A 24,600-nucleotide genomic window follows, 5' to 3' on the forward strand; every position below is an offset into this window, starting at 1 on the left:
CCAATGAAATTCGTTAAAGGCGAACCAGCGAACAACGGCACATTCATTTCAAATTCAATAGTTTGAGTCTCGTTCATGTGTGATGTTCACCATAGCCGGCTCACGCTTGTGCTCACCATGCTCTCAGCTGATTGTGCCGGGTGTGGAGAGATAATTATGTCCCACAATGCATTGGTTTACAGTCTCTTAAACAGACTTGCATTTTTAATTTTTTTAATTTTTTTATTTATTTATTTTTTAAATTTAGTTCTTTTAGTTTTCATCAGGCCCGTAGCCCCTCCCCTATAAAATCTTCGCTTTGGGGAGAGGCGGTCGCGGATTCGCCAAAATGTGACATTTCAAATTTCCCAAAACAAATTTATTATACAAAAATTGGACTTTATATACAAAAAATATTTTGAGATAATGATATGATATGCTACCAATATCTTTTGAGAATACAATGTAACAGCAAAAGTTCTTCAGATATTTGTGTCGACTGCTTTTGAGGGAAAGACTCTTTACCGGAAAAGTTACTCTCTTAATCATGTTAATGTAAAAGAGAAACGGTGAAAATCTCAGGCTCCAAGAGTGAAAATATCTACGACTACAAATCAGTAAAAATAACTCCTAAAAGTAAAAACCACTGACTCCTAAAAGAGTGAAAACCACTCAGTCTTTCATGGTATTATTAATTATACTGCCGCCGAAAAAAGTAATGTCCCTTATGCCATATCTTGGCAGAGTATAGCATTGAATAAAAACAAGTAATAAGTTCGTAAATTCCTCAAAAGCTTTCTGTTTTAGTTTTGGTTTTGAAGTTGTTGTTGGTCAAATTGTTTTAATAATATTTAGTTGTTGTGTTATTTAAAGGTTATATTAACGTTTTTGAAAATTAAAAAACACTATACAACAACAATTAAAATATGTTATTGCTAAACGTTTTGCTCAATATTCTATCGACACTTAAATATTAAACATATATGTTACTAGTAGATGTTTTGAAGCAAATTTTCAACAACAAAATTGAATGTTAGTAAAACGTTTTATTATACCCTTGATGTAATTCGACAATTAATCGTTTTCTGTAACTGTATTGTGTTTGCTGGGCTCTTTGTTTGAACTATTTTCCATCGTATAACAATCATTGCTGGAATTTGCTGCGTTTTGTAACTTTATTTGCATTCGTCAAATACAAATACATCAAGCGTCAAAATGAGGAGTTTGTGTAAGAGGCGACCATCGACCCGTCCCTTCCGTCCATGACTGCAGTGATAAGCACAAAGACTCTGCTGAGGAAATTTAGTGCACCAAACTCATCAATGAAGACTCCAGCTACCACAGTGATATATGCAGAAGGAGATATCAAAAGGCTGAAAAGGGAAAGGTAAAAATTATCTAAATTTATTTTTATTTAAAGATAAAAATAATGATTTAAAAATTGCGTGATAGCATTTTTACGAAGAAGATATTTTTCGCATAATTTATACCTTTTTAAAATTTATCAGCCCGATTAAAGCCAGACATCATGCTCCTCTCACGTGCACGGTGGCATAGACTTCATCTGAACGATTTAGCGATTTTCGTTTAAATAAGATTTTTTTTCATTGTAATGTTTTCAATAATATCAGCGAGAATAACAATTTTTAAAACTATTTGTACAAAGTAGATGTGTAAATTTGCAAACATTATTGTGGTTTTGATGCAAAGATAAAAAGCCTTTTCCTCTGGAATTTTACTCGGTTGATGCAGACGGTCAATGACACAAAAAGGTTTTTTTAGATTTACTTTTATTAGCACATACAACGTAACAGCGACACACGCATGGTGCGATCATTAACATTCATTCAAGTCCACTCGCTAATTATATATACATAGTAATTAATAATATTAAGACGTAGACGTAAAATCTGGAAGATATTTGTCTTTAATGCATGCTATAAAATCACATAAGCTTAATTTTCTGTTACTATATTTTTTGTTTTTGTTTCGGTGGAACGTATTATTTACAGATTACATTGAGTCATATTTAATTTGATTTTTTTTGTTATGTGAATGTATTATTTTGTTAATGTATGATATCGTGTCATCGATCTAAAGAACAAAAATGTCGATCTTTAGCTTTTCTTTATACATTCTGTAAACTTTATTAGTAGTGACATCGTAAATGAAAATTGATAAGTATCGGATATAATTCGTCCTAAACATGCTATTAAAACGAGTCAGGTTTTTTTTTCATTTATATTAATTATTCATAAATATTTCGCATACGCGCGTTAATGAACCGGTCCTCTAATTGTTTATGCAAGTGGTTGTATTTTCAGCTGCAGTGTTTTTTGAATGTATGGTTTCCTGCAGTATTTTCTTTCTTTGGTTTGGCACCACAGGACTATCCCTTGTCAATGCAATATAGCTTTAAAAGGTCACATGAAATTAAAATTTCGTTTCACGTCCCCACGTTTTTGGAAAAGTGAGAAGGGAGAAGGTGTTTTTTTTTGTGTGTGTGTTTTGTTGTTGTTGATACCCGTTTGTTACAGTAGTTTTCACATAAAATTGACATTGCTATATGTAGTTTTCTTCGAGGAAAATCTGAACACACTCATATATAAATAAATAAATATCTACCATACTCAACTCGTAGATATTTCGTAAACAGGGTGTTTACTCTCACAGCAAATGTGTATATATTTTTAATATCTAAATAGTGTTCGGAACTTCGGAGGATTATTTATGTGTTTAAATGAGTGTTTGCCTCCTATAACTTAACTGTGGTAAACACTTAGATATGTTTAAAAAGTGTTACAAAGTTCATTCATTGTAGTGTTTAAAGTACTTAGGGAACAACCCAAAAGTTCGATGAAGCCCTATAAACGAAAGTCCTTTCGTTAGAAGGCTAACCCCCCCCCCTCCCTTCTAACGTAAGTTTTCAAATATCGAAAATTCCAACCCGGATTCACAGGATACAGGACCGTCGCTATGATGGATGGGGATGTGGAGGAGTACAACAATGCAATGATATTGATCACGTTTATGGAAGAAACCAATATTATATTTTATTTTAAAATATTTTTCTTCATACCTTTTTATGGGCACGAAAAAATTATGACTTGCTGGATTTTCAAATAAAAAAGAATCAAGGTGCGGTACAGCTGATTAAAAATTAACTTACAAATTGCAGGTTGCGAGTACTGCACTCTATATTGATTTGAAATTATTTCAAGTAACCACTGTAAAATGTCAATATCGTACTTCAGAAAATACTAAAATTTATATATTAAATCCTTAAAAAAGATCAACTTTGACCGATGTTTTAACTACTTTTTTACAAACGTAATCGGACTTTTTGACCCCTTTCCTCCCTAACAAAAGGACTTTCGTTTATAGGGCTTCATCGCACTTTTGGGTTGTTCCCTTAGGCATGTAGCATTTTGGCACTGGTTGGTAATGTCTGTGGTTATAATTAAGATATAACACATTAAGACATTTAAAGTCCTGCATGTGGGGGTGGTGGTGTATGTTTATTTGAATGCGTTATATTACAGACAATTGACTTCCAATAGGTGAGATAAAGGGTTCACAAAAATAACTCCCCCCCTAAAATTACAAGACATTTCTTTGCATAACTTGACATAGATTTCGTTGTTTTGAAAAATCTAAAAACCTGTGAATAAAGGAATCATTTTCCTACCCTCCCAAAGTTCTTTCATTAAAAAATCTTTTTGTTTTGGCCAAAAATAATCACATTTTCCAAAAATGATGCTTTCAGAAAAATTTGCACTTTTCCACATCCTATACATTTAATGTACAAAAACATTCTCGATATCAATGTTTAGATTTATTTAATGGTGTTTTTGTTTTCTTTAATTTTTATGTATACGATTACCCAGTCACCCATGCAATCATCTTGCAGTATAAAACAATGACTAATTAACATCTACGGGGTTTTTCTAGAAGATTTTATTGAGCCAGTGTTTCAAAAATGGTAAAATCAATTTAGGAGTTACAAAACATTTCTTTGCATAACTTAACATTCATTTTGTTGATTTGAAAAATTTAAAAACCTGTGAATGGCCTAGAGGCATCTTTTTGCTACTCTACCAAAGTTATCCCTTCTCAAAATCGTTTTTGTTTTGGTCAAAAATAATCACATTTTTCCAAAATGATGCTTTAAAAAAAAATTGCGCTTTTCAACATTTTGTAACGTACAAAACTTTCTGGGTATCAATGTTACGATTGATTTAATAGGTTTTTTTCCTTCACCTTTTTGTCTCTGAACCCTTAGTCACCCATACAACCATCACGTAGTGCAAAATAATGATTTGTTGAAGCTAATTTTGACATAAATGAGGATGTTGAAAAGTGCAACTTTTTCTGAAAGCATCATTTTTAGAAAACGTGATTATTTTTGGCCTAAACAAAAAGATTTTCAGACGAAAGAACGTTGGGAGGGTAGAAAAACAATTCTTTTATTCACAGGTTTTTAAATTTTTCAAATCCACGAAATGTATGTCAAGTTATGCAAAAAAATGTTTTGTAATTTTAGGGGGAGTTATTTTTTGTGAACCCTTTAGTGGGGAAGGGGTGGCAATTGACTTGCAAAAGTGAGATACATGTAGTGGGGAAGGGGTGGTAATTGACTTCTAATAGGTGAGATAGTGAGGAAGGGGTGGTAAATGACTTGCTGAGATAGTGGGGAAGGGATGACTATTACCTTCCAAAATTGAGATAGTGGGGAAGGGGTGGCAATTGACTGGCAAAAGTGAGATAGTGGGGAAGGGGCCTATAGTGGAGAAGGGGTGGTAGTTGACTTCAAAAGTGAAATGAAGGGTGGTAAATGACTTCCAAAAGTGAGATAGTGGGGAAGGGGTGGCAAATAACTTGCAAAAGTGAGATAGTGGGGAAGGGCTGGCAATTGACTTGCAAAAGTGAGATAGTGGGTAAGAGGCCTATAGTGGGGAAGGGGTGGTAGGCCTAGTTGACTTCCAAAAGTGAGATGAAGGGTGGTAAATGACTTCCAAAAGTGAGATAGTGGGGAAGGTGGTAAATGACTTCCAAAAGTGAGATAATGGGGAAGGGGTGGTAATTGACTCAAAATTGAGATAGTGGGGAAGGGGTGGCAATTGACATCAAAAAGTGAGATAGTGGGGAATGGGTGGTAAATGACTTCCAAAAGTGAGATAGTGAGAAGGGGTGGTAAATGACTTCCAAAGTGGCAATTGACATCAAAAAGTGAGATAGTGGGGAAGGGGTGGTAAATGACTTCCAAAATTGAGATAGTGGGGGGAGGGGTGGCAATTGACATCAAAAAGTGAGATAGCGGGAAGGGGTGGCAATTGACATCAAAAAGTGAGATAGTGGGGAAGGGGTGGTAAATGACTTCCAAAAGTGAGATGGCAATTGACATCAAAAAGTAAGATAGTGAGGGAGGGGTGGCAATTAACATCAAAAAGTGAGATAGCGGGGAAGGGATGTTAAATGACTTCCAAAAGTGAGATAGTGGGGAAGGGGTGGTAAATGACTTGCAAAAATGAGATAGTAGGGAAGGGGTGGCAATTGACATCAAAAAGTGAGATAATGGGGAAGGGGTGTTAAATGACTTCCAAAAGTGAGATAGTGGGGAAGGGGTTGCAATTGACATCCAAAAGTGAGATAGTGGGGAAGGGGTGGCAAATGACTTTTAAAAGTGAGATAGTGGGGAAGAGGTGGCAAATGACTTCCAATAGGTGAGATAGTGGGAAAAGGGTAGTAAATGACTACCAAAAGTAGTCATTTACTACCCCTTCCCGTAGTGAGATAGTGGGGAAAGGATGACAATTGAGTCAATTGTCATGACTTCCAAATTTGAGATAGTGGAGTGGGGGAAGGGGTGGTAATTGACTTCCAAAAGTGAGATATTGGGGAAGGGGTGGTAATATACACAGGTGATGGGTGCAACCTGCTTGTAGTGCAGCACGATATATTAAAAATTGTGTGTGACTTTGGACACAAAAGTTTTTTGTTATTCTCCAGCTGCATTAAATATTTTGCAACTCCTGTGACACCATATGCATTCACTGGGGCATGAAAACTATTAGTGCAGCTCTGTTGATTTTTCTAAGTAAATGCTAATGCTATTACCATGATTACTTCAATACATGGAAATACCATGGAAGAAAGAGATAAATACCGTCAAGTGGTGTAGAGGGTATTCAGTCCCGGTTCAATACGACGTCACTCTGATGAGGTGTCACTGGAGTTCAGCTGCTGATGAAGAGAACATCCAACTAAAACTTGCTTTGCTTTTGTTTCACTGTTACACAGGTGGGCCTATATGTAAATTTATTTAGCTTCTATGTTATAGTTAAAGGAGTATTTCGTGATCCTAGTATCCTCTTTTTATGACATTTTTCAGTGGATATATCCACGAAAAAGCTTATTCCAAAAAATTATATAGTTGATTCCAATTTTGCGTTTGCGAGTTATGCATGATTATTATGTATTTTACGCTGCTCCATAGATAATGTGTTGTAATTTCGTTACAGGGCACTACAAATATTACTGTATCCAAATGCTTGTTAAATTACTCGCGCATGCTCCAGCCGCTTGACCAATCACAGTCGACTCAGCGAGTTTCTGCCGATGTTTGCCGAATGCCCAGCCGAAATTTTAATCTTCGTGTGTTCGGCACGGGGATTTTAGAAAGGTCTTTGGGGGTTGAATAATGTTTTGAATCTGACAACTTTCTACTCCCATTTAGACAAAATGGCAATCTACACGAAGTTTTTTAAACCTTGAAAATCGGTGAAGAGATAAGGAAAATAATGACATTTTCAGGGCACATGTTTTTGATCAACGGAATTTTTAGGCAAGTTGACAATTCTGAAACATTTTGATGTATAAATTTCATCGCAAGATTCACAATTTCTTGGATTTTTTCGATGAATACTTTGATTTTTTGCATCATCGGAAAACTACACAGTATAACACTGTGCTAGTTTTAACGTGTTACATTTTCGATTTTTGTGTTACATTTAGGCCAAAGTTGGACCAAATTTGAGTAATATTTCGGATTTTCCTGTTTCTACTGCACGGAAGATCATAAGGCCGAATAAAAATAAAACATGTTTCTCGTCCCCTTCCGCTTCCTTTTTGAGGCCGCTTCAAATTTATTTTCAGTTTTTTAAATTCAGTCAAAACTTTTGAAGAAAGATGTCTTGGAAGTTGAGATGTTTTCTATAGCCTTGCTAATATGCAAGAAACAATTCTGGATGGTTCTGTGATCACTAGCGGGGCGTACCTACCAGAACAATAAAATAAAAAAAGGGCCTCAAGCCCCTCTTCCTCCTTTTTTAAACCCGGACGAGAAACATGTTTTTATTTTACTCGGCCAAATCATCCTCGTCACCCGTGTTCACTCATGCTGCCCTGCACTTCCCGCCGTGAATCAAATCATCCTCCAGACACGCTCCATAAGATAATATGCAAATGCATGGAGTACAATACCAATCACCTGTTTAACTGGTATTGATCAAAGTAATTCTTTGTACTCCATGCATTAGCATATCTTATGGTGCGTGCAGGGCTATGACACTCACCTCATTTGCATGGCAAAATTACCCGTCTCCTCTGCAGCCAATTTGGTTTCGCTCCATCGAAATCAAGCTGGTCACGGAGGAGACTACCCTCCTTTGTGTTTGTTCATTTGTGTATGGAGAGCCCTTTTTGGAGTCTATAATGACTTAGGCTACGCTCTCAGCTAGAATCCGACGCTGCATTGTACTAGAAATACCTTTTTTGTGAAATCGCTATAGAGCCAATCGGGAACATGTAAGTTCGTTTTGAAAATATAGCATTAAAATTAGTATCACCCTTGTGGCCCCCGTGCAGTAGAAAACCTTAATTCTTTCATTAAAAGGAAATGAAAATTAAAAAAACACGGATCTACCTGTGCACCTATCAAATGGGCACAGCAATTTGTCTCAAATATGAATGAATTTTAAGAAACATACGGGATATGATGAACATTGACCTGACGCCATGATAGTAGGATCTATTAGTCGTTTTATATACAATGTATATACCCTATTGTCATAATACCAATATTTGTCATTATGTATGATGAGTAATATTTAGCAACGTAAATGTGCAGTTCATATGCACAAACAAAATACTGATCTTTATGATATTCAGGTTTTTGTACATCACATATAACATGTCACATAGGAGGTCATTCATGTTGACCTTCATCTATTGTATTTGTTCATCTGTGTATGGAGAGGATTAACGCCATTAAAACTCCATCAGTATTAGGGCGTAGTTCAGTGAACTCACCGGATTGCTGTTCCAAGTACTTTGATAATACAGATAATATGTATTAATGGGTCGAGGCGATTGCATTGAAAACCTAATAAATTATTCATAACAGTTACGTAATCAATCGATAGTGCGGACACTTTTCATTTGCAAACCACCAAAATTCGTGATCTTTTAGCGTTGGAAAAGAAACCACGTGAATAGAGTGCCCTCTCAAGAATATCAACTCTCTGGTGCGTGTCTGGAGGATGATTTGATTCACGGCGGGAAGTGCAGGGCAGCATGAGTGAACACGTTTTTAGAGTTGTCCTTCATTTAACTCCTTGAAAGAGTTGAAATTCACTCTTAAAGAGTGGTTTTCACTCTTTTTTGAGTGGTTCTAAAGTAAAAAAAACACATTTCACTCCTTTTTGAGTGGTCTTATAAGTGAATCACTCTTTTTGGGAGTGTGTTTTTCACTCTTTTACATTTAGAGAGTAGGCCTATAAGAAAGCCACACTTTGGGCTCAATAAGCATGATAAGTGTTATGTAAGCAATATGAAAAACACCAAAGTATGCGCGTGAACATGGTGATGAGACCTTCACTTTTAACTATTCAAACTCATTTCTTGGAAAGAGCATGAAGGGTATAGATAATCTATAAATATCTGCTATTTCCATGCTCATTTGGCCATGCTTAATTCAATAAGATTTGCATTTTTTTAAACATCTCTTTATCAGTGTTTGTGGCAGGGAAATAAGCATCTCAAAAAAAAGTAATTAGCCCCCTTAAATAATGACCATTATAGAGGGTATGCAATACGACGTCACTCATGACAGAGTCATCCTCATTTAAATAAAATTCTGTCCTCCATAAGGTGCCACGGGGCAAATCGCATGATAATACATTAAAACAGGTGATAGGTATGAATGGATGTGGAATCGATCTAGAGACCTGTCCCTCTGTCATCTTAAGCTATTTTAGAACTGTCCTCCAACATGGCTGCCATCTCAATTGTTATACCGTTCCGGTTGGTTTATTGCATACACTCTATTGAAATACGGGCGATTGTATTACAAATCTGTAACATGCATCGGAAGCAGAATTTATTTCCGCACATTTTGACACCTCATTTGTAGCAATTGACTAAAATATTGACGTCACAGCCCCGCGGATCACAGCGTGCAACTTTCAAATCTGGACCTCACTACATTAAATTGACCGGTGTTTTATTGATTTCTGGGCTATCGTATCAAATGAGGTGTCAAAATGCGCATTTTACAGGTTTGTAATACAATAGCCCATTTTTGAAATAATGGCCATTATTTAAGGGGGTTAGTTACTTTTTTTTAGATGTTTATATAAGAAATGTTGTAAATAAGAAATCCAATGATAGAATATTATTTTGATATTAAAATATCATAGTAACAGAGGTCAGCCTGCTACGCTAATTGCCTAAAGTCATTTCTTCACCAATCTTTGCACAAGAAAAAATGATAATGATACTAATAAAAGGGAATAATCCTAAATAATTAGGGTGATTATATAATTGATGTATGCTTGAACCATATTTTGTTCTTTGTTCTCCAATTAAATTACTAGGCAATTAGCGTAGCAGGCTGACTATATTATTCAGATACGGTACAATTAAGTCCCTAGTTTATGCTGGATTAAATATTATGTCTAGATAGAATTATAACTTTATATCTTAGTAATAAGAATCATTATATAAGCAAATAAGAAGCATAACTATTTAGTAGTTATATTTCAAAGATTAAGATACTTAAATTTACCAATTCTTTAGATAAATGATCAATCATGAATAAGATTTCGTTTAGCTTTATAATTATGTTTGGATTATAGCATCATTGTCATTAATTAATGGCAATTTCATGTTGAAGTTTATTGTTTGGCTATGGACCACAATCATGACAATGGCCTCATCCCAATGGCATAGTTCAATAACCTCAATTAAACAATCATAGTGCAAAATTTGACCTCACGTTGCAGGGTATGAGTTTTTGTACCCAAATTTTCAAAGGTCATTCAATGAATGTACAAATGTATTGGGGTTAAAGAACTGTTATCCTGATAGATGAGTATGTTGTTGATCCTAGTGTTTGATTTAGAAACTCTATTATCATAATTCGAAATTAGTTGACTTGGCATGCATATATGAACAATTAGTTGATGATCGATACTTTTGTCATATTTAATGATATAATTTGAAATTAATTACACTTCAGTGTGACTGATTTTTTTTATTAAAGAAAGTTGGATTTTTTTGGATTTAAATCGGATTGTTTTGATTTAAATCGATTAAATGAAATCCATGGACTACTACACCCCATGATAAAGTCAAAATTGACCAGTGGAATACTAGACATGCTAGACATAATGATAATGCGCGAACCTATCAGGTATTATTATTTACACACAAAAAATCAAAACATAGGCCTATAGTATTAATTTGTGTCGTTGTTTAACGTTTCTAAGAATATTTTACCCGATTGTCACACAATTATGAATATTGCAAATAATAAACATGTTAAGGTGGTACTACACCCCTTGATAAATTTGTGACTATTTTTGCATTTTTGTCAAAAACTAATAACACACTGGTAACAAAAGTTCAGTATATTATAGGGGCAAGGAATCCAGTTACTACACTGGAATTTCAGTGACTGAAGACAAGTAGTTATTGATTTATTGATCAAATATTCCCTCATTTTTGACTGTATCTCCGCAACTGTTGTCTGTGCTGAAATAAAGTTTCCAGTGCAGTAGTTGTAGTCCTTGCCCCTATAATATACATATCTTACTTGTCACCAATGCGCTATAATTTTCGAGAAAAATGCAAAAATAGGCACAAAATTGGCCAAGGGTGTAGTACCACCTTAAAAGAACCATCAAGCGGCTCGTTAGACCCCCATTCTCATTATTTTGTGATGTGACTTTTTCTGCCATAACCATGATAACTCTTACTGGTACATAAAGTACAGACTTGGAGACTTCGAAAGTGCATTTTAATGACTCGAATTTTGTTGTCATCTTTTAAACCTAGGTACTGAACTCTCGATCTCGTTTAACCCATATATTGGGTATGTTTATGCCTTTTTTATGCAAACACTGCCCTGCAAAAACAGCAGAGCAACACTTAATAAACACCTGAACATTTAATAAACACCTGTTTGTACAGTGTTAATTCATAAACACTAAAATAACACTAAAACACGTAAAAACATAAAGATGTTTATGTTTTTAACACAATAACACTCTTAGAAATATTTTACTGAACTTGAGTAATTAAAGGTCACAACTCAACAAAATGAGTAAAAAATCACTCAAATTGAGTAAATAATGCCCATCATTGAGCTCATTTTAATAGACATTACCCTCAATGTTGGGTAATATTTATCTATATGAGCTCAATGTTGAGTAATTTTTACTTTACTCATTTGTTGAGTTGTGACCTTTTTACTCAATGTTGAGTAAAATATTTTTGCAGTGTCGTGTTTAAAGTGTGCTTTTTAACAGTATCTTATGATAAAAAACAAACATCTTCATATATTTCACTGTACAAACCTTAGCCATTAAAGTTTTAAGTTTTGCTCTACTACTGAACTCTCGTTTAACCCATAGGTATTTTATGCTATTTTTTATGTAGTTGGTATTTTATTGTCACTCTTCTGTAAAACGCATCGAGGCGTTTGCAGTATCATGATATGTACTATTGCTTGTTATTTTTTTATTATTATTTTGCATTGTGATAAACAATTTATGATACCGTTTAATATATGATCCGTTTATATCAGTAAACCAGAGAAGATGATAATAATATTACTTGCATGATTGCATCATTTCTGAGTAACCACCTGTGTAGGCCTATACTCTCATCAAGCTTCAGCTCGGTGAACGAAATGACAATTCAGTTAAGGGATCTGGAATGAGCGTTTTGAGCGTTTCGACAGTATTTTTTGTGGGAAATGAGAGCACATCAGACATATCGAATTGCATTCTGAATACGGAGAATGTCTTTCTGATATCAAATAATTTCCATTTTTTGGATTGCTATTTTAAAATGAATCCTACCCTTCAAAATAAAGTCAAACATTTCCTTTGTGCAATTTATATTATGTAACTTTGCAGAGTTTGTATGCGTTATTAGCTATAGGTTGAAGAACTCGAGAAGGAACAACACACTCCTCGAGCTCCACCCTTCAAAGTGCTCACGCACAGCCTGCTTAAGGGATGGGGTATGAGGGTTTGAACAGTATTTTTTGTGGGAGATGAGAGCACACCAGAGATATCGAATTGCATTCTGAATACGAAGAATGTCTTTCTGATATCAAATAATTTTTATTTTTTGAAATTTGTAATGTAATATAAATTATACATTTTATGGTAAATAATCAAAAATTGATATTTTTGATATTTAACAGTCCTCGAAGTAAATTTTATAAATCTGATGATATGTACTTAAAGTGTATGTAGCTGGGATGAAAAGCCGACGATCAATTGAAAATTTTGACCTTTTGTATCATTTGAAGATATGGATTTTTCCCCAAAAACACCAAACAAAGATTAGGTCTTTTTGGGAAAAAATGTATATCTGAGTGAAAGGTCAAAATTTTCAATTGATCGTCGGCGTTTCCTCCCAGCTACATACGCTTTAAGTACATATCATTAGATTTTTAAAGTTTACTTCGAGAACTGTTATATATCAAAAATTTTAAAAATATCAAATTTTAATAATTTGTCATAAAATTATCGCGAATTTAAAAAAGAAGAAAATTATTTGATATCATCAGGACTTTCTTCGTATTCAGAATGCGGTTCGATATGTCTGATATGCTCTCATGTCCCACAAAAAAAAACCTGTCGAAACGCTCATTCCACATCCCTTAACCATTGAGGCAAAGTAACTAAAAATCATCCATTTTCCAGCGTACAGTGTACCCCCCTTAAAATAGCATCCCCTTTCCATTTTTTTATCTGAATATATTAATGATGTTATTATTCTTTCTTCTCGTATAAAACCTTGTTCTTTCAGATTCAAGATGCCTCACTCATTCGGCCAAGTTAAATTTAATTTCAAAGGAAAACCAACAGAAGTAAAATGTTTAGATATGTCAGGTGGTCATACAGCAGTTGGTGATATACAACTACCATGGATGGTATCACAAAGAGCCTTGGTAGCACTCAAAGACTATGACATCAGGCAAGACGATATATGGGTCACAACATACCCCAAAGCAGGTGAGTCTTTCGCCCGGGAAGGGGAACTTAACACAAATGACCATACGGGTATGTTCCCCGAAAGACCTCCCTTTTGGATTTCGCAGCTCAAAAGACTGGCGCCATAAATCTTACCAAAATAGTGCTTCGAAAGACCATTGATTTTGATCATTTCAGCTCTAATAAAAATTCCCTTTAAAAGGGAAAGCCAGCCTCAATGTAGAAGAGGTCTTGTAATTAGTTTTGGTCAATGTGAAAGGCATTTTTAGGATCACGCTTACATCTACATGACAGTCCACCAAACCATCAACGATGAGAACATGCACACTGAAACAGCAGAAAACATTAATTCCTAATCTCATGTCAACTCTTTTAATTCATTACATGTACTCCAAATTGTTCTGGTCTGTTTGTTTTGTTGTTGTTGTTGTTGTTGTTGTTGTTGTCGTTGGTTTTTTGTCTTTTCAGCTTTTTACCCACGATATCTCAATTTCCAATTTTGTAATACCAGAACTTACGAACTCAATATCTTCGCTTAGGAATGTCCGATTTCACTGCTTTCGATATATACACTGCCGGTTTGAGTTAACTTACATGTACATTTTATTTTAAAATAACTTAATTAATTCGCAATGTATAGTTTAAGCCTACTATATTATAATAGATAGTGGCCAGCACATTTATAAAGGACTGGTTACTCACTACAATCTTCACTCTTAAACTGTGTTTTTCTGAATGTGCTGATCATGTTGATTGCTAGTCGGAAACTCCTGCGAAGCTATGGACATGGCATCTTACATACTCCATTCTATAACAGTCTGCCTAGTGCCTTGTGTGTTTTCTCTTCAATCATTTTGTTGAATGTAATTTTATGAATCAAATAGTTATGTGTCATTTTATTTATAATAAAGAAGTTATTAAATTAATAAAGTAAGACAATTTATTTATCTATAAGTGCATGTCAAATGGGGTACATTGTTCAATACTATATGCATAAATTATGCCCATATTATAGCTAGGCCCTAAAAACTTTATTTTGCATCGGATTTTTCCCGTTGAAAAGACAAAACTGATGTTTATGATAGCAACCATTTCATCAATAACATTTTGAGTCATTTTTATCCATAAAACGACACAGGATATGATAGATAACTACTTTCACATCAATATGGTCCATATGATCACAGATTGTTGAGAATCTGTGATATGATCCGGGATATGATGAAGATTTTGATTCTATAGATCTGTTATCAACATGATATCACGCTGTTCAGTGGTCAAGGAGTAAGGACCCCGGTCAAGGACACTGATATGACATCATAGGTGATGTCAGATTTTCTTCTGCTGACCATATGATGCTATATATATTAACTATTATTGTTACATTTAGGCCTTTAAACTTTTAAAGTCATAATTAATTAGTTCAAACATAACTTTGGTAATACTCACTCGTTTTCGTTCGTTGAAACGGCAAAACATACTTACTTTTCCTAACAAATCGAATTAAAATATCTAAAAAAAAATTTAACCACAAAAAGTAAAAAAAAAAATCATTCCAATACCACTAAAATATAATCTCTTGAGTAAACTGACCCCAAACCTGAAACAGGTACCAGCCCCGAATGGGCTGGCGAAAAGACAGTGCATTTGGCGTAGCTAGGGGTTATGGCGCCCATGCAGGGCTCATGATACATAATGCCCCCCCCCCATTCTTGAAACAACTGCGCGAACATTTGGACAAATAGGACCTACCACTATTATAATACTTAATTTTGGTTATAATGAAGTTGAATCGGTTTCCTCTTGTGTGTCAGCTTTATTTGTCTCAATGTGTGCAAACACCGCTAGGTCACGTTCCCCTCCTCATCTTCATAAACTATCATGAAGCTCATTTTGTTGTGTTTTCCCCGTCAGGAACTCACTGGACATCTGAAATTGTACAACTTATCCTATCAGAAGGCCATGTGGACAGAATAGACCGCACAAGACAACCACACCCTGTCGAATTCGACATCTACAGACCAGGGGGAGTGACTCCACCCAAAGATATGCCTATAGAAAAGCTGGTCCCTATGTACGAGCGATGCAAGAATTGGCCATCTCCGAGGGTGTTTATGACTCATCTTGCGGAGCATCTAATGCCTAAACAAATTTATGAGGGAAAAGGAAAGGTAGGTTCAAAATGGCCGATGGTGTTCTCTCTTTGTTGTTTCCTTGGTTTTGAGTTGCTTAGTTGCACGATTTTGTAGAAAGCCCAAATATTTTAGATAGGCCCATGAGACGGTCATTGAGATAGGTCTTATGTAGGCTACTCTTTATTATCAGTCGGTGCAGAGGATAACAATGTAATAATTTCATTTTTGTTACGATTCCTGATAGGTTTAATCTATGTTCCATTAAGATCCAACTTGTTATACAAATTATAAATGCAATTAAGGGTGATTAGATTTTTTGAAGTATGGCGTACACACAAAAGGAGGACAGTCTTCAATCTGGGTAAAACCCGGCAAATTCAAATGACTTTACCCACTTCGTGTATACATGGTGTAGCGCCATCCTATTTTGTCCGTCATATCTCGAAAAGGCTAATTGGGCTCAGACGACGGTGAGTTCTGAAAAGCGGAAAACTAGCAGCCCTGGAAGATATCCGGGTGAGAAACTAGCTAATTTCTGTATTGTTATAGCTTGTTACCACATTGTGAATTTATGACGATTCTTATATCATGCAGTACGAGACCACGTCCAGATTTGCGGCTTTGATTCATCATTCAACTATACCATTGAAATAAATGAAGAATGTTGTCCCGAGGAAACTGGCAGATAAGGGGAATGGCCCCAAAATGATACTGCTTCACGTATGCTTCGATGTTTTGAAATGTTGTATAATTTTTCTTTTAGTTGCAGACCACGTTGCTTTGCCCTTTCCCATGTCTGTAAACCTCTGATCACATGCACCCAGACTCTCCCAAACTTATTGCTTTTTTAGCCGCCGATCTCATCCACATAAGGCCCGGGGCCCAAGTCGACAATTTTGAATTTCAATAGGCAAAATATGCAAAGAAATAGAAAACAGTAATTCCGGATTATCATAACCAATTTGATTTGTTTGGCCAAAATGGGTGATCCACTTTTTCTTTATTTTGGTATTTCGAAACGTAAATTTGCAAGTCAAATGCTGATGATTATAAAGACCACGTTATCACATATATATCAAGTTAAACCTTTATCTCCTCTTTCTTTATCGTGCAAATGAATGACTCGACATTTTGATTCGGTTCCGAGTAAAATTAAAACTTACACGGTTGCGAGTTAATTAAACATTTGATCTGTTTTGCGTCATAATCTTATTTCTCAATGAACACTTTTTGGCACGGAAGGTATTACACTTTGATAAAGAAGCTTAAAGGATCGTATAATCGTGTATCTTATTTGCTTTGGAACCGGGTCAAAGAGTACCATACATTTGCAAATTTTCTTTCTCATCATCCAGTTTCCTTTAGCCATTAATTTCAATTTCAATTATAGCCTACCTTGCCATGATTGTGTGTTATCCTGTTTTGTTTTAAGAAAGTCATTAGGCGGAGGCGCCCTATTTAGCGTTAGCTTTGGATATTTAATTACTTTCTTTATTTTCCACATGTCTTACTAGAGGTGAAAATCAATCAAACAATTAAATTTCCAAAGCTAACGTTAAATAGGGCGTCTCCGCCTAATGATTCCAGTAATCCCGTATATTTTTGTTTTCCAAGTCTTTATTTATGTTTATTGGTATTTTCATAATGCTTTTTTTTTTCGGCTACAAGAAATACTGTGATACCAGTCAGTGCTATCGAGTCATTTGCTCCATATAATCATGATAATTGCATGTCCGTCAGTAGCCTCAACATTTTGTACCCCCGGATGCCAAATATTTAATTTTGTTACTTTCAAAGAACGATGCATACAACGCCTATGTATTGGATATCAAAATGATATGAGCAATTTATTTCTTTGCCATAAAGCAATATTTGCATTTTAATATTTCATTTTTGAATTTTCTAATTAGTTTTTGTTTAGACACTTGCTGTTCAGCTAATTACATAAAATAATGAGGTATGCGTGATATAAATTAAAATACTATACCCCTGTCAGCCTCAGCAAACACAAAAATGTTCTTAAAACGTTTATTCAAAACATTAATGACATTTAAATGTCGGCGTTATTGTAAAATATTTTGGGCAAACATTTTTGCAAAATATTTAGTCAACAGTTAAATAACATTTTGTTACCATGTTTTGCATCACGTTTAAAAAAAATGTTTATGAATGTTATTAAAACGTGTTTATACCCTTTATATAACTCGGCATTTAAACCTTTTCTGTGAAACGTTGTTAGTTTGCTGGGTCAGCCAATGACAAGCCTTGATTGTGTCCCGGGATTGTGTCCCTTTTTGTATGCAATGCGCATGCGTCACGTCGCTCAGCGACAAGTGGTATGACCATGATGACGGTATAAAAACGGCATTACGATTTGCAGTCGAGTGACTCGGTAGCACCAAACAAAACTATTGTTTGAAACTATAGGCTAACTGCATGTGTACAAGTTTGATAAGGGTTATGCCATTTATCCAAAGCTTAATTACTGAAACGAACAATTCTGTTTGTAATTTGACTAACTTATTTTTATTGTTCTTTAAAATGATTGTTTCGTGAATATTGAGCATTGATATAGTGTTTTGAAACATAATCATTGATAATCATGATATTTCAGAGATGAAATTATATGTTGCATGACCATCATGGTCAAAGGCTGTTTTAGGACCGAAATGTACACTTGGAAATGTTTGCCAAGGTCTCCTCTATCAGCAACATTTGTTAAAGTTATATAATATAATTTAGTGAACATAGTGAAGGGATTTTATAAATGCAAAAAAAAAAAATCAAATATTTGTGAATATCACAAACGTTTTATGATTCTGTTTCAAAAAACTCACAAATCTGTTTGTTTGTTCGTTTTTATTTTAAACTAACTATAATCAGATATAGGAAACATAATACTAAAGTATGTGGTATACAAAACAACGGATTTATAAAAGCTGAAAAATAGTGATGACAGGACCAATTGTACTTATTGCATTTGTTTGTTTGTTTTTCACATGCGACCAATGTTTTTTTTAATGAATGGGTGCCAAATGATCTGCAATCAATAAGTAGTTAACAATAACATTTTGATGGTCATTCGGAACAACGTCACCATTTCTTCTACCGACAACTGTTAAAATCTTTGAAATTTTGAATGTAGATGCCGGTGTATGAAGATGAAATAACGACATTATATACTTTGTAATTCAGCAAAATGCTAACAATATATTATACTGTGTAACAGTCATCATTTTCAGATGGTTATTTTGAGACAAAACTGGTATAACTTTATCTCTAGCAGCCAGTTGCATCGTGTTTTATCATTACCAGGTCGCTAACCCTTTATGTTAATTCTATTTTAATTGTGTCTTGGAAGTAGGCCTATATACTTCATCTGCAGCTTTAAGACCAAAGTGGACGGACATATTTGTATTAACTCCATTTAGAACAATATTTACTTTTCATCCCAAAATAATTATAAAATTTACATCATAGGGATTGCATGGAAATGCTATTCAGATGCACACACGTGATCTATTTCATCATATGTTGCATGATCATCATGGTCAAAGGCTGTTTTAGGACCGAAATGTACACTTGGAAATAATTGCCAAGATCTGTCTATCAGCAACAATAATTATTGTTAAAGTTATATGATATCATTTAGTGAACACAGTGATGGAGATTTGTTGTGAGGAGCTTTATAAATCTGTTTTATCATTATTATTCATCTAATTTCTTTAATTCATCACCCTTTAATTGCATGATACTTCTTTTTCAATTTCCACAGCACGAAGATGTGGATGCAGCTTTGTTTCCCATGCAGCTTGATAATATTGGTCGTAATTATTACTAACATGCAGTGAAATTATTATTAGTAGTCAACATTTTGTCGTTGTAATCTAACAACATACATTTGTACTAACTGATTGATTTGAAACCAGCAGGTACTATGATTTAAACATGAAGGCAACCTGTTATTAAGGATTTATAGATTCCAAGATTTCGTTTTACATAGAACTCCTTACTTACCACATTTACTCCATAAACTTATACCGTACAATCCAGAGAAAAAGAAACACGATTTTGGCCTTTGCAGTTTGAAAAACAAACTTTGTCCTATCAGTGTTTAGCAACCATTAGACAACGCTTTTGCCTCAATGTATTGATGATTTAGAATACATATAGCTGAATTTTACATGATATATTGAATAATATTAAGAACTAACTGTATTCATACATGGAGCATTTGAAAAGTATACTGCGAGTTTTACACAGGATTTTGAGCAGAGAAGAAGCTGAATGTTAAAGTTGTCAAACTTATCAAAATCGACCAAAGCTTAAAATTTGAGCATGTATGCAGTTACTAACTTCGTATAACCTTATATATAGCTAGGATTCAAATTTATTCCTTTTTTGCTTAACATTTTTCTCTCTATTGGCCCATTTTAGCACTGTCTCTTTCATATATAGAAAATATATTAATATATTTGTTAATGAAGCCATTATAGTGTAACCAAATCACCACCATATATACTTATGTAATAAATAAATCACATTTTGTGACGTTATAATCATAACAATCCAAAATTGTGACACTTTTCATCACTATAATATATGGCCATGTGTTTTAACCTCGCCGACTTTTCGTCACACACTGATTTTTGAAATTCGCGACAATCTTTCACCTTCAAATGCCCATATTTTTCAAACCATACCCCCCTAGCATGATAAAAGTATACATTTTCTGAAAGAAAATTGAACAAGGAATCCAACAAGAGACCCAGAAATAGAGTCAAATGTAAGGTTCTAATCCTACATTTATGTGAATGAGACAAAACATCAACTGAGAGTGGTACAGGGGTATAATGTCACTAACATTTCTCTGTGTTACCCCTGCATCTTATTTTATGTCATTTTCTAATAGACCAGAGTAAGGGCTTTCCTGCAATATATAAATGTATGGGGGTTATCACTTCCGTAAAATGATACAACCTTTCAAAAAGTGCCCGAAATAGAATTATTTTTTCTTATTGTCCTGGAGAACATTGGCGTGATTGGCCTATCATATACCCTAAAGCAGCTAACTATTTTAACTTCAAAAGTGTAGCTAATAATGTCAGCTTTCTTTTGAAACCAAATGTATTGATAAACACTCATTTTTAAGGAAAATAGCAACACATTTGCACACAGACTACGAGGCTCGCAAAATGAAAACTTGGCTTACAGTTTTGTGCAGAGTGCCCCGCTACTTCCACCACCCCTGCCTTGGCCAATTGGATTGAGCCCCATTCTATATCTATGTTCAAGATATCTTATTGACACCTTTCTATAATTAATAATTGGTGTTTTAGCTGTCATTTGATACCAAATTTACTATCAAATCTTTTTTATTCCAATTTACGAATACATTAAAAAAAACTAATGACCACAATGAAAAAATCGTGACGCCACTCACCCATTTTATATGTCGAGTTCAAAGCACATGCCCCTATCATTAGCTCAAATTTATTGATATACACTAGTTTTTAAAGAAAATTTTTGCACTGCGAGGCACCAAATATGAAATTTCCCATTGAGTTTATACATAGTGAGCCGCTGCCACATGAGACGCTGCCGCCACCACCCCTGACTTGGGTCATTGGATTGAATGCCATTCTGCTTCTGTTCAAGATATCTTCATGTAACTTTCCATAGTTCATAATTAATAAATTATTGCCATAGCTTCTTTACTTTCAAAGATATGCTCAAAAACAAAACGATCATGGTGAAAAGTGTGACACCACCACCCTTTTTGGGTGTTCAGTTCAAAACGCATGGCCATTTTGAACACTTTCAAATCTTTAGTTTACACTATAATATAGTTTCAAAGTTATAAACTCATTCAAGTAATTATTGCATGAAGTGACAATCAATATCGTTATGATTCGTTTGAATTCTTTTGTATTATCATTATTATCATTTCATTATTATTGCACGTGTTTTTGTGTTTTCCGCCATTTTTCTTCTGCACTAGTCTAACTTAACATGTCACATTTTCGTACATTAAAAGTTATCAATTCGGTTTATATAACAATGATCAATAATGAACTTTAATATTTGACTTTAAGCCAAATACATTTCGACCATACACTAAATTCTTTAGTATCTATTTTATTTTCCTTTAGACCTATTTTTCTTTTAAACCTACTTATCAAACATTCCATTCGTCCATACTCTTTTTTAGTTATCGCGAGAATTTATTTCTTAAGACCAGACTCTTAAACAGACTAGTCCCGGAGAATTCTAATTCTGGGTGTATTTGATTTTAGGTATGAGTGAATTGTGTTGGGTTGTTAATGAGATTCTTACGTACTGGTTTTTCTACACATTGTTCCCTTCAGGTGGATATGTGATGTGTTTGCTGTGCCATTCAAGAGTATACCTCCCTATGCATCAATATCATGCATCCATCATCATGATCATCATCGACGATACGGAGGCCCAGTTGAGATGAAATCAGCAGGAGTGACGGAACTTGATGGAAAAGCGAGGCACAGTCAATAACTGTGATTTGCACAATATGATTGAGAAACAGTCGAAAAGTGAATATTTCTACTTTCATTCATGCCCATGTTCGATATATTCATATAGACAAAAACACTAATATCAATTGTTTCCGCAATTAACAAAGGTGGCAGGGTTTTCGCGAGAGAAAATTGGGACAAAAACATCATTTAACTTTAGTCAGCTACCGTTTAGATAATACAATAAATTAAACATAATTATTTTGTTTTTAACACTGAATACAAAGAATTAACATAAACTAAGATCACTTTCACATTGACATATAATTGTATCATTAAAAAACACATCTAACATTGGTTTATGGTTTTCAAATATAAGAAGGTAGCATTAGATTTAATTAGACTTATACCATTTAATGTTAGCTTTGGGAATAGGGTTGGTTAATTTTTAATTTTCATAATTTTTAAAGAACATATCGCGTTAGATCGAGAGTGCGTTATGAGCCATCTTCATTTCAGTCTGTTATACACAATGTCTTTGTATTTTACCTGTTTCCTTTAATATTCTGGAACACTTAACAAATATTTTAATGACTAAAAATTTTCTTTTAGAGTTTAATTTTTATAGTGTTGGCCAGAAATGAAGATGTGTTTCATGACCTGCACTTTCGTGGGGAGTGGGCGCAATTAGGAGAACAGCAATATGGGCATGTTTGATTTTTTTCTACGTTGTTTGACCTGAACTAATCAATGTAAGCTGTGTTTCAGCCATGGCGATTCCAATTATAACAGTGATTTCGAATCGGCAATCGATGTTGACGCGTTGTATAGCCTATATACGGTGGTGCGGTCCAAATCCTGAAGATTACGGTATAAGTTGTGTTACATATTGCGTTTGCGTCAGAGCTGGCCTTTTCGTAGTCCTATCTTTTCGTCTTATGCCTTTCCGAAGGCATACTCATAAAAGTACTATTTTGAGCGTATTTAGGCCTACTAATTATTGATTTTTATAGCAATATTTAATTGTTTCGTTCATTGCAATGTTTATTTTGTTGTGATATTGTCTTGCACTGCTTTGAGAGTAATATTGCAAATAAAAGTACAATAAAACAATGTTTTTGGTCATTGTTGTTTCTTGATATTTTATTACCAATAATCGAGAATGCATATTAAGTTCGATTTGTATTATTATGTTATATATGGTTTATAATACCACTTTACAATACCACTTTTATAATATCACTTTGAAATTATGTAAGGAATGTTTAAATAAAATTTAAAATGTAAAATCAGCACTTGTAGTAGCGTAGTTACATTAAAGTATTCTTAAGATTTTAGGTCTTTCTATTGTTTTATTACACGAACGTTAATATTTTAAAGTGTGATGTATGTTATACGATTGTAGAAAAGCGTTATCGTTACAAAAGTCAGAAGAGTTCGTCCAAACGTGTTGTACGTGTGTTGTGACGATATCACTGATCAGAAGTGGGTACTTATGGAACTCTTCCATTTGCTGTCGAATTTCAAGCATCTGATCCTCTGATAAACTGGTCATGCTGGTAGGGAGTGGTTTCTTCCAGGTATGGACTTCTTCAATCTCCAATAACAAATGGGTTATTAATTGTACCCATAAAGTCGCTTAATATCGTTAGGGAGTGGTTTCTTACAAGTCGCTCTAATATCGTTAGGGAATGGTCTTCTTCCAGGTAACAGCCAAGTTCGCCAACTCCAATCCTGGGACTCCGGTCTGAAGACTTGAAGCGCGCTGCAGCTTCTTCAAAAACATAACAGACTTGTTATGTAGATAGGGAATGGTTTCTTCCTGATACAGCTTGTTGAGATTATCCTAGAAGCAGCTATAACCACGACTATTTTGTTCTGATCATGCATGCATGCTGTCGGTATATATGGTGTCTTTGACTCTACTTCGATCCAACGGATCCGAACGTATATTCGGGCGCAATTCTCACTTCATCTATAGTCGGGTAGCAATGGTTCAAATGTTCATAGAAATCACTTTATGTATTGGAATCCTAAATAGCCATGGCTTGATTCTACGCATACATAGTTTACTTCAGGTTGTATTTGAAGATCACCTGAGACTAACATACTCTATATAGTCTCAGAAAAACCGACTGTGTAATGCAAGGATGGATGGTGTGCGTGGAGCTGAGGCCGGGAAGAGACTCTTTCTACCTCAGTGTTATAGCGTTCCAAAGTGTTTATACGTATTCGTACCGTCACGTTGATAATATCATCATTATTTTGTTTTCTAATGCCTGATACTGGTTTGCTTACTTATAGGTAATATTCGTCATGAGAAATCCAAAAGATTTGGCTGTGTCGTTCTTCCATTTCTTGCATATGGGAGAAAGACCAGACCCAAGATTTGAGAATTGGGATAATTTCTTCGAGATCTACTGTACGGATGATAGTAAGTATCACTACAAAATTCTTATTGTGGCAGCCTGCACAGTGCACACG

General features: G+C 34.6%; 1 protein-coding gene across 2 annotated transcripts in view; it reads left to right on the top strand.

Moving 5' to 3' along the window:
* The first annotated feature begins 1,204 nt into the window (after nucleotides 1–1,204).
* Nucleotides 1,205–24,600, top strand: part of LOC140141509 (amine sulfotransferase-like) — a 31,227-nt gene continuing 7,831 nt past the window's right edge. The window contains exons 1-4 of one of the 2 annotated variants that reach the window (XM_072163393.1): nucleotides 1,205–1,366; nucleotides 13,306–13,511; nucleotides 15,405–15,661; nucleotides 24,421–24,550. In XM_072163393.1, coding sequence (XP_072019494.1) covers nucleotides 1,242–1,366; nucleotides 13,306–13,511; nucleotides 15,405–15,661; nucleotides 24,421–24,550 — 718 coding nt within the window. In that variant the 5' untranslated portion in view covers nucleotides 1,205–1,241. Of the gene's footprint in view, nucleotides 1,367–6,172; nucleotides 6,280–13,305; nucleotides 13,512–15,404; nucleotides 15,662–24,420; nucleotides 24,551–24,600 lie in introns of those variants that run through there. The other variant, XM_072163394.1, reaches the window with a different exon arrangement.

The sequence above is a fragment of the Amphiura filiformis genome, chromosome 19 (genome assembly GCF_039555335.1).
Source record: "Amphiura filiformis chromosome 19, Afil_fr2py, whole genome shotgun sequence".
Lineage (NCBI taxonomy): Eukaryota > Metazoa > Echinodermata > Ophiuroidea > Amphilepidida > Amphiuridae > Amphiura > Amphiura filiformis.